Below are 12,218 nucleotides of genomic sequence, written 5' to 3' on the forward strand. Positions count from 1 at the left end.
TAATACATGCTTTTCCCTGTATATTTCCTTTTCCTTTCAATCTTTACCAAACTACAGTTTTTAAACTAGTTTACACAATATAATACAGTTAGATAATTTAAGTTTTTTTTTTTACATTCATTTACTGTAAAATCTACAGGCATTTTTAACACTGTGCAGAACTATCAAAATGGATCTTGCACCACCAACAGTACTTGGCGAGTCCTCTGTGTTGTGTTTCGGCAGACACTATTTTCAGTCCCATTTCACAGCAATTCCCCATTCTGTCAAGAAAAAGTAGCTTAACAAATAGCTTGTCAAAAATCATGCCTTTTCAAAATTGTGATGTCCACCTCTGCAGCTAGTGTGTTATTGGTGACAATTTTTCTTGTTTGTCCAAAATTTGTCTGTCACCAGTGATAGTAGGATGTGCATAAGTTTGATCACCTCAATAATTTTTTGTCATTTAAAACCTTTTTAGTGTTGATTTTTTTGTGGTTGCTTTTTCAAAACAAGTAATAAAATGGTATCTTCAGCACAAGAGAGTCAGGAGGAAACCATATCTTTATTTGTTTTATTTCTTACCCACTAAACATTTGTCTCTGATTTCAATACCAACAAATGCAAATATAACATCACACCATTTAACATCTGCAATTGAGTGTATAAAGTGTTAAGAGGGTTTTTTCTGTGTTTTTGTGAAATGTTATGGCTCATTCTGCAGACTTTATTGCTCGTAGTAATTGTTGGGTCATCAGAAGGTTAAGTGCACTGATCACATGACCAGTAGACTACTAGCATATTACTTCATTATTTATGCACTGTTAATTTTAAACTGGGTATGCAGAATGATTTTATTGCACATTTGAATCTGTGCAGTTCCAGCTGTAGAAGTGGAGGCTCAGTTTGAGTCAACGTTCCCTCCAACCTTTGTGAAGGAGGAAGATACCCTCACTCTCCACTGCAGCTTCTCCTCTGCTCTGCGGCCCTTCCAGCAGGATGTGAGCTGGTTTAGGGATGGTGAGTGATTGTGTGTGTGTGTGTGTGTGTGTGTGTGCTTGTAAACCCATAATAGTTGGGATCTGAAAGGATTTCCTGTCTGCAAAGAAGAAGTTGTGAGTTTCTGGGGTAAAGTGAGGGATAGGCTTAGATAATTATAGTTATCTGTTAATACTTAATTTATTACATTACAAATATGAGAAAAAAATGTTTTTGCTGTACTTTCACATATAAGACACACTCTTTATCTATCATTGGAATATAATCATAAGTTTCATAACTAATTCCCCAGACTAATACTAATACCCTTCAAATAAATGAATACTAATTTTGTGCATATGTGTGCGTGTGTGTGCGCGTACAATTATACACTCTCATACTCAAGATGCACTTGACCTATCTTTGGCAGCCCAATCATATCTTTGAATCCATCAGAGCCCTGTCTGGAGGGTGAGCTGAAGAGGCTCTGTTAAATGAAGTCAACGTGGTGAGAAGAGTCTGACTGATAAAATCTGGAGCTTTTACATCTGAGCTGGAAGAGATCCCAGCAGGAGAATGTCAAGTAGATCTGCAAGAGGATAATGGGTCAATCATGAGCCCATACAGCCCAAATGAAAAGAACGATCATTGGCTTAGTGTCACAGAAAGATTTATGGTTTTATTTCATCAAAAGCAGTTTTTGATAATTGAAAGGCCTCTGCTGTTCTGTGTATGTTTGTATTTTATTTACTCCTTTTATTTATTTCCTTCGCACTGTAATTACCTCTAATTACCTCTATGCAAGTATGTTAAATAATTGTATTAAGAATAAAGTTATTAGCTTCATATTCTTTATTACAAATAGTAAACTACCAAAACTTCATCAAATATTTCTATATTTTTACAAATGTTAATATCTAAATGTAATATTGTTATCTGTATGCAATTATTATTTGTGGTAGAAATCTATTACAGTAAAGTTAATTAGAGAAGCTGAAATGAATGTGTTATTAAGCAATAGTCGTAAAACTTTTGTAATCTTCTGCTTGTGCTCAGGACAGTGTTTGAAACCCTCCAACCGCCTGGGTCTCCAGACGTCTCTGCGCTCAGCGTCTCTCTCTCTGAGGGGTATGCACAAGGAGCAGGAGGGCTTCTATTCAGCACGTCTCCACACTTCGGACGGAGTCGTTGAACACCGCACCTACATCTATGTCAAAGGTGAGAAAACCAAATACACTCTAACCAGATATGAGACCATATAACGAACCATGTAACTATTAGAACTATATTGTATAGTGTGTGTGTGTGTGTGTGTGTGTGTGTCACGTTCCTAAGTCTAGGGGTCTCAGAAACGCAACAAGGGTGTGGAGAGGAGGAGGTCCACTGTTACACATGCAACCAAACAAACGATACAAACAGTGCTTTTATTTACAGTTTGCTAACAGGTTCAATAAGACAGAGGACTCAGGACAGCTAACTAACATCAAAACAGCTTAATGGAAGGGATGGGATAACAGCAGGGATAACTAAAACACGTACAAGTTACCAAAAACGGCACATGACAAGCTAAAAGCTAACAGGCTAACAACAAAGGGTCTATCACACAACGAAACAAGAAACACGAATGAGATCCCCAACGGAGCTCTATGCAGATCTCCGTGGACCCTGGGGACCTCCCAAAAGCATAAGGGCCTAGCAGACCCTGGGGACCTCCCGAAGACCATCTGAAGTCTCTTTAAATAGGTGGAGGTGACCAATGGCAGATGGAGCTGGTAGGCCTCAACTCCTCCCACGAAGTCAACCTAAAAGGGACAGAACGCAAAAACACAGCCAAACACACAGAACACGTGGGAGCATACGTCCAGGGACGTAACACCCCCACCACCAAATATCAACCCTTCGGTTGATCCAAGAGAGCACAAGATAAAGCATTGGCCCTTCAAATACAATATCTGCACTATTCAACTAATCTCACAATTTTTTCGAAGGTCCAAAAACAAGCAGTGGACAACAAATTTGTATACTCAAAATCAAAAATGGTGGTGGTTGTAAAATAGGGCAAAACTTAAGCAAACTATGATCCAATGAAATATTTCCCCCACTTCCACAGAAATACAAAAATGTCAGTGATTGGGAAAAGTAATAGGGCAAACTGGGCACTCCACACTGCTCTTGGGGACTAATAACCTAAGAGACAGTAGGCCCACAAACAGACGCACCGCCATACAACAGTCGTCCTAGACTTAACCCGAACGGGAGCTTTACACAAAAGCACACTCAGTGCTTACTCTGGTACTTAGTCACGTTCCATTCCAACCTGCTGCTCCAACTTTCTGAGCTCAAGCTCATGCTGACACTCCAGTTGGCAAAAGCTGAAGCTCCTGCACCATCTTGCAAGCCCGTAGTTACGGTATTCGCATTCTGGACAAACTCTCACTGAATCAAGCCACTCACGCTTCTCCAATGAGCACTCACAGATTTTTACATCCGCATCAGAGTCACTCGCCGGATCGGCAGAAATGCTTGACGAGAGCACATCAGCAGGCAGGGCTGGGAAAAACGTTCCTATTGACCAACACGCTCCACAACTGAAACAGTGTATCCTTCCACCGAAGAACCTCACTACTGAGAGTGAGCGAACACCACACGGCAATTCAAACAGAGTCTCTTTCAAACACTGTGCCGAACGAATGCAGAAGGAGCACTAACGAATGTCCACAAATGATACAAACACAGCCACCACACACAAAATGCATCTTGTGCTAACTTTAGACCCACACCTGTGTACACAAACAGATCAACTGCCCCACACAAACTTGTATGCCAAAAACAAAAAGCTGAATTCTAACAACCACCCAAGCCTACACAAACTTCTCTCCACCAAACGTATACCTGAGGCCACAAACACAACAGCAAAATTGCAAATCCGGTCCTAAACGTGCCTAACACAATCTACCTTAACCTATCTGCTCTTCGGAGGGTACCGATTGGAGGCAACTTTGAACGCCAAACGTCACCCCAGTCAGACTCAAGCTGAGGCTGTCTGTGTGACGGCGTACCCCCACCCGGAGTAGCTCCAAAAGAAAGAAAGGAAAAATAACAAAGCAAAATAACAAAAGTGGTGCTCAGCAGGGAGGGCATTGCCACAGCAAAGACCCCAAGAGACACCCTAACTTACCGGATATATGATTCTGCTCACAAACACCAAACCAAGGAAAAAAAATAAAAAATCCCGGACGAGCCCCCATTTGTCACGTTCCTAAGTCTAGGGGTCTCAGAAACGCAACAAGGGTGTGGAGAGGAGGAGGTCCACTGTTACACATGCAACCAAACAAACGATACAAACAGTGCTTTTATTTACAGTGTGCTAACAGGTTCAATAAGACAGAGGACTCAGGACAGCTAACTAACATCAAAACAGCTTAATGGAAGGGATGGGATAACAGCAGGGATAACTAAAACACGTACAAGTTACCAAAAACGGCACATGACAAGCTAAAAGCTAACAGGCTAACAACAAAGGGTCTATCACACAACGAAACAAGAAACACGAATGAGATCCCCAACGGAGCTCTATGCAGATCTCCGTGGACCCTGGGGACCTCCCAAAAGCATAAGGGCCTAGCAGACCCTGGGGACCTCCCGAAGACCATCTGAAGTCTCTTTAAATAGGTGGAGGTGACCAATGGCAGATGGAGCTGGTAGGCCTCAACTCCTCCCACGAAGTCAACCTAAAAGGGACAGAACGCAAAAACACAGCCAAACACACAGAACACGTGGGAGCATACGTCCAGGGACGTAACAGTGTGTGTGTATATATATATATACATACATATATTGTGGTGCCTCCGTGAATTTCCAGCACATGCTCCATTTGACTGAAATCTTGAGAGGAAATCTGTTGGTAAAGTCAACTCCTCAAACTGACTGTGTTCTTCAAAACCATTCTTAAACTGTCACATTACCTGCCTGCAAGAGGTCACTGATCTCAGTGAATAATGTTTCCAAGAAGTGGTGTACTTGTTCAACGACAGCGTTTAGGTATGAGGTCTGTCTCAGAGTCACATCCACATGAACGCTGGAACCAAGATTTCCCAAAAGCATCGTCCAAACCATCACACTGCATCACCCAGCCTGCCTTCTTCCCATAACATGTCTTCCCAGGTACCCACACACACCCAACCATTCACCTGATCTAAAGAAAACTCCTAAAAACATACTTTCTCTGTTTGTAATCCATGTAGTTACTGTTTGGATTAAAATAATGAAGAGGAGCTGTCTGTGGTGCTGATTCTTAGGTTTGACCTGTGGGTTGTATTGTGCTTATTTGCAGACATAAACATAAGTAAACGAACATTTTTAACAAATAAGCTTCTGAATTTTTTGTAATAACATACGAAAAATGTCACAGGCCATCAAACCCAGTCGATCCAAGGGCAGCCATTTGTAGTGAATAATCTAATGAGTCTTCGCTCGCAATCCTAAAGCTGCAGACCCTAGAGATGGAGTGTGGGCTTAATGTCAGTGGTAGATGGGCCATCGACTTTCCTTCCTTATTAAAGGATGTGGGTCCCAGCTCCATCCAGGAGCAGTTAATTAAAGAGCCGCTGCTCCCTGCAGGCTGTGGGTTTCCGATTCTCATCTGAAAGGGAATTGCAATTGCGTTACAAATTTGAGAGGTGAGGGACACCAGGTTAGTGGCGCTGGCTGTGTGGTTCGCCATGAACTGTGAATGTGTGAGAGGGCTGAGTGGCAGTCATGTCTCAGGAAATTAAAAACATCCATTTAACAGTGTTTCTTCTCTCACTCTCACTTCGTTCACACTTTCCTTATTACAATGACCGGAGACATTTCCAAAGCTGTGTAGGCTCTGCCACCTTGACTACATTTTCAATTAAATGAACCTACTCCTGAATATGAATCCTATTTTTTTTCCTGTCACATCATCCAGTGGCCTTTTAGACTATTCATGTTTTAATTATGTTCTTGTTTTAGTTCAATTCAGAGTTTTTGTTCACTTTTGACATGCCATTTGCATTTTATACCTCATTTATTCCCATTTGTTTCATGTTTTGTTCATGCTTTGACCATGGTTTCACCATGTACAGGGAAAACCTTGGAAATGTATTCTTGTCCAGTGAGGTTACAGTAATATATGTTGCGCACGAGGTGGGAAGAGAGGAAACGATGAATTCCGAGGAGTTGAAAGAAAAACAGTTTATTGCAGCGAGATACAAATGCGTCACTCTGCCTGAGATCACTACCTGCGGTCACATGCCCTCTAAGAACTCCGCCTTGGACCGGCTGAGAAGTCATTGGGGTTCCTTCTGGCTATGCACGATCCTATGTGGCACATTAACAGTCACTTAACACAGACAATAAACAGCAGGACGAGACGAAACAAGCCACACCTGATGGTCGGTGCACCTCTTCATGCCGAATAGAAGCCCTACCCCGGAAGTGCAAGAGAGCTAATGCCAAATGCACTCTACAGGTTTAGGACTCACCGAGGAACCCCGCAGCTTCAGGCAACAGGACACCAAGACACAGACAATGACCCTAATACTCAGGGAAAGGGGAGAGTGTCATGGGGGGCGGAGCCAGCGTGGATGTGACATATACAGTAACAACCCAAAGAAGATGCAACACAGAGTGGTGCAGACAAATTTATTTGAACAGTTTTAGATCAAGATATTTTTATTAATTATACTTATATTCAATTGTCATAAATGGTAACTAAATGATAACCCTGGAGCAACATCAAGGTAGTAAGTGGGGCTTGGACCTGGTTCATAGGAAATTGTCTTGCCAACTAGGCTACTGGCACCTTTGCCATAAGACACCTTAGTAAATGTTGATTTTATATAATAGAAATAAGAGAATTCCTCTTTTCCAGATGCGTCAGCTGCTGTACTGGGTGGTCCCGGTTCCCCTCTGCAGGTGGAGGTCTCTGATGTGAACAAGGGCTACGTCTCTCTCCGCTGGCAGCCCCCCAGTGCAGATGGAGCCAGCGCAGTGGAGGGCTATTACATAGAGAGGTAGACTCGGTGCAGGGTACCAGTCACCTAGCAATGCAATAACAAACGTTTGGCCTGCGATGTGTTAATGTTTATGGTCTTTCAATCTGCTTATTTTCTTTCATAACTATTCAGTCATTCAATTCTGCTTCCTCGCAATGATTGCTGTTATTGTTGTAGGTGCGTTTATAGCACCCTTTTGCTATAAAAAAATAAATAAATAAATAAAAACGGCATGTTGAAATAGTGAAATAATGGATTTGGGAATATTGCTTCTCAAAGTGTTTATTTTCCAGAATAAATTTCATGTTAGGCATTTGATGGATGATTTTGTTCTGTACTCAGATATTGACGACAGAATTACTCCACACTCTTCACACACCTCTTACTGTGAGAGCCTAGTGGCCGTTTGGTTTTGTTTTTCCACTTCTGGCTGCAGTGTGTGTGTGTGTGTAGCTGTAGTCCTGGCCTGTGTGTCTGCGCAGGTGTGACATCGGCGTCAGTGAGTGGGTGCGCTGTAACCAGGACGTTCAGAGGATGTGCTGCTACCCTGTCATGGGGCTGATGGAAAACACCATTTATCAGTTCCGTGTGTGTGCAGTCAACCAGGCTGGGGTGGGACGTCCCTCCAGACCCACTCAGCCTGTGCTCACATGTGACCCCAATGAGCCAAGCAGGACTATGGGTAAGACAAGAATTCTTGATAACCCTTGTGAGTGATAAAAATGGTAATCCAAACACAGGAAAAGGCAAAGAGTTTCCAAAAAAAGGGTGAAACACAATGTTTAGACTGTCTGATTATAAGTTTGTAAGTTACTCTTCTACTAAATGTACACAATTAATGAATGTTTTTGTTCTAAAAAATACGTGATACCATTATATTTGAAGTAATAACAAACTATTCAAAGAACATAGAAAGAGCACACTGAAGTACGAAGAAAACTGCTGTAAACAATAATTGTTTACTAATTGAATATGGTTTAGTTTATTAATGTTGTCATTAATAAATCATGGTTGTTTAAGCTTGTTTAATTATGATACATGCTGATACATTTAATACATCATATCAAATATTATATTTGAACATGAACATGTGTGTGCTTGCATGTGTGTGTGTTTGCACACGTGTGTGTATGTGTGAGACAGAGAGAGTGATGATTTATTCCCATCCAATTTCAGAGATTGATCACTGTAAGGTAAATGAAATGAAATTTTAAAATTGAATTACATAAATTAAATTACACATGACTCATAACTGGGTAGCTGTTTTTCATAATCAGTTTTCTTAACATGAGCCACAAAGCTTTTTCTCTAATGTGGAAAGGGAAAACTTTTTTACTGGCCAACTGTGTTTACATTACCATATTCCATGGACAAGTCTGTTCTCTACTCTGATTGGCTTGTAAATGTGCATTAAAACAGTAAAATGTGATTCCTGTTGTGTGCAATGAAACAGTCAATGTAATTATGGTGCTGAAAGATTAGCAAACCAAAATGAGTTTATACATTTCATCACAGAGTAAAATCCTTTAACTGAATTTAGAGGTTATACCTCACGTCAGATAAGTTCACATAAAAAAAAAAACACCACCATCAACTACCCTCAAATTTTGATTTTGCCCCGCAGACATAAATCCTTTCTGTATTGGACAAATTTACAAAAGGCATCTTTCCACTCATGCTTTGTAATGGCTGATACTCACCGCTTTCTTCTTCTTTTCAACCCTCCGCCAACTGCCATGCCTTGCTCAGTGGTGAAAGTGGACAGGGGAAGAGAGATTGTCATCACCAAAGACCAGCTGGAAGGTGAGGGATCCGACGATAACATTTCCATTAATGCCCCCACATATCACTGTCATCCATCAGGCCTGCGGCCCAGAGACGCTTCACCATTATCTCCACCGGGGCCCTGGTTTGAGTCACGTTCCACTGACATTGCTCACAAGTGTCAGGCGGCAGGAGGTGTCATCCCAAATTCGACTCGAGACTAATAAAAAGCGGATTTATAGCCGCGACACTTTGAGGTTCAACTCCCCATAAACCACTTTGTGATGCTGTAGGCTTTGGGAATTGCTGTGCTGTCTGAAAGCGGACCTTTTATAGCCTGAGAGGGATTGCTGTGGGATTATTATTGTATGATGCAATTAAGCTGCCCGGCGTGTGGGGAAACATCGCACACCGTAGTCGAGAAAGCAGGCGCTGCCAGGCCTTTGGTGAGAACGTAAGCCCGTGTCTTTATTATGGAAACATGAGGGAGTGAATATTAAGTTCCCAATGTCCTTCACTTCTGTCAGAAAAATCAGAGAATCCTTTATAAAAACCTATCCCTGCTGTTCTGTGTTCTTGTGTTGAAAATGCATCTAGTAACATTTTGTTCTGTTACCAGCTCTTTATATTCCGCCAGTATCTTCAATTTGTTGAATTGTTTTTTTTTTTATCTTTCTATCCTCCAGTTTCTTTGGTTTGAGATGTGATTTTGAGTGGTGCAATGTGAGCAGTGTGGTGTAAGTGGCACAGCATGAATAAAAGGATGTAATTGACAGAGAAAATTTATTTTCTCAACAAAACAGAGCAGGGATGAGAGGAGACACACGTGGTTTCAGACGAGAGGAGAATCTACCAGGAAGTTAAATGCCCAAAACACTCTAACTTAGAGATTCAACAACAACATTTATTTCTTATGTAGGCCATTATCACATACAGTATGTCTCAATGGGCTTTGACAGGCCCTACAGTTGACATCCCCCACACTTGACCCTTCTGCACATAAGGAAAAAATCCACAAAAAAAGGAGTAAGAAAAAAGAAAGGAAGAAACCTTGGGAAGGAGTGATACAGAAAGGGACACTCTTCCAGGGTGCAGTGAGCCTGCAATTGGTATCAGTGCAGGGTTGGTGATGGTTTGTCCAAGAAAAGAAAAATTAGTCCAACAGGTGTATTGGTGGAAAAGTCCAACTTGTAGTATAGAGCATCCGTCCATGTTTGGATGTACTGGACAGTGCAGAGAAGGTTTTAGTCCTGTGTAACTATTGCACATTTCCTGAAACCTGACCGGCAAGCCATTCCACTCTATAAGAGAAGGATCTAATCCCAACTGTGACCTTTTGGACTTTGTACCAGTAGCACCCTTCCAATGCAGGGGTTGTGGCATATTGTAAATAACTAAAAGTTCACTCAGGTACTGTGGGGCAAGACCATTAATACTATTTTTTAGGTCAAAAATAGTATTTTGTAGTCAATCCTAAATTTGATGGGTATCCCCAGTGATTCAAATGGTGGAATATGCTTTAGAATAAGGTGCAGCTTTCCCATTGACAGAACCCGTGAGGCTTTTTTATCATACAATAAAAACATAGTATAATAAAATGTATGTAAATTTTTTTTCTGAAATGCTAAGATAGCAGTGCTGTAAAATTTTTTTATTTGACAGTAATTCTAATCATTTTGCACAAAAGAAATAAATGTGCAGGACCAGCAAAGTAGAACAGACGAGTAGACATAATAAGCCATTGCGTGTGGTGGCTGTATGCTGGTGAAAGGTCAAGTTTAAAGAATGACTTGGTAGTCATCGGTTTATTGAAGGGTAGAAACTAACTAACAGCTCTATGTATAATTATTTGTGTTGCACAAAACATTAAGTTGGAAATGGGGGGGAGCCAAAAGGGATGATTGACAGGTATCTTGCACATGTCCGTACGGGGAAATCTGCATCTAAACACTGCTGGATCTGTGGCTTATCTACGTTGAATTCACCTCTCTTAAATTGACATTATAAACTGTGACATGCCCAGCCTGTGGAATAGGCTCCAGACATTCTGTAAGGCCTTTCTCTCTCTCTCTTTGTCTCTCTCTCTCTCTCACCATCTTCAAGGTCAAATTCGTGTACCGTTTCCCCCGACCAATGTGCGAGTATGTGAGCTGAGCGACACCTATGCTGTCCTGAGATGGAACGAGCCAGAACCACGGGGCAGAGAACCTCTCACCTTCTTTGTGGAGCGGGTGAGTTAGAATCTTCCCATCAGTCCCCGAGCGCCCTCCTCAAGTCGCTGCCTGATCCACCTCAACGCTCATTAAATCCCAGCCTTTGTCCACTCAGACATGCGACTTACTGCAGCACAGCCTGCTGGCCACATTAACACACAGTGCTGACCACTTACTTAATTGGAGCCGTGGAGGCACTGCAGTCAGCTGGTCTGTGCGAGTGTATGGGGGGGAGGCTCATTAAAAGTGGAAATGGCCATTAGGTAAATAAATATCTCTCTCTGAAATGATCCGCTGTCTCCTGAACTTATTAACATACACCACCAGGCAAAAAGAACCAAATTTTCCAGTCTTTTTGTTTTTTTTTACTGAATATCTTAAAGTACTTTGAAGTGGAAGCATAGAACATATAAACAATTGATACTACTGTGTGACACTTTGCTTCGCTTTGCTTTCACTCGTCTGTCCAGTTTACCCTAAAGCAGCTTGATGGGGTCTGGAGACTGTGGCCACTCCACATTCTGGTTCTTCACATAGGTATTTTTTCATAAGGTAGTTCTGGTATATTTAGGACTTTTAGATCCTTATCTTGCTGTAGGATGACCTCCCCCTGAACAACTAGGCGAATATCAGATGGTAGCGCTGCAGAATACTGTGGTAGCCATTTGGTTAACCAACCCATCAAAACAGCCCAAGACCATCAGGCTTCCTGCTCCATGTTTGATAGTTCATGTCAGGACACTGAAAAACCATCATATTGCCTACTCAGTGGTGTACAACAGCCCTGCATGATGAACTGAGTTCAAAATTTTCTTTGTTAATTCATAACTCCTTCTTCCAGTCGTCCAGACGAGCAGCTTTTTCTTATTCTGACACTTTTATTGCTGCAACTTTCTTTACAGTTCACACTGAGCCCACTAATAAGCTCTGGTCCTGTGAGTCGCCTTTCACTTCTGTTGCTGTTTTGATGCTCTTCCTGGAGACTGGAGACTGTTTCTCTCGACTCTTTCAATTTCTCTGCAGGAAAGACCTACACATGATATTCCGGTTCTAACAGTACTTTCAAGTTGGGATGCTTGTAGGAATTGGTAGAATCAAAGTTCAAGGCTTGGCCAGAACAGTTTGAAGTAAAATATTTGGGTAACCTGGGTTGTACATCGGTACACTTTTCACATTTACATTAATGGGGCTTGGTATGGGCACCAAGAAATACGTTGGTCTTAATTTCTTAATTTTCTTTCAATAAAGAACTGGAAAAATTGGG

The 12,218-nt window shown here is 41.6% G+C and overlaps 1 protein-coding gene across 2 annotated transcripts in view; it reads left to right on the forward strand.

Annotated features, from left to right (window-relative positions):
• myom3 (myomesin 3) overlaps positions 1-12,218 on the forward strand; it is a 42,500-nt gene that overhangs the window by 15,422 nt on the left and 14,860 nt on the right. For both annotated transcript variants that reach the window (XM_028981528.1, XM_028981529.1), the window contains 6 exons: positions 859-999; positions 2,014-2,175; positions 6,854-6,995; positions 7,460-7,659; positions 8,727-8,780; positions 10,845-10,972. In XM_028981528.1, the coding sequence (XP_028837361.1) occupies positions 859-999; positions 2,014-2,175; positions 6,854-6,995; positions 7,460-7,659; positions 8,727-8,780; positions 10,845-10,972 (827 nt within the window). The remainder of the gene's footprint in view (positions 1-858; positions 1,000-2,013; positions 2,176-6,853; positions 6,996-7,459; positions 7,660-8,726; positions 8,781-10,844; positions 10,973-12,218) is intronic.

This window comes from Denticeps clupeoides, chromosome 5 (assembly GCF_900700375.1).
Source record: "Denticeps clupeoides chromosome 5, fDenClu1.1, whole genome shotgun sequence".
NCBI classification, from domain to species: domain Eukaryota; kingdom Metazoa; phylum Chordata; class Actinopteri; order Clupeiformes; family Denticipitidae; genus Denticeps; species Denticeps clupeoides.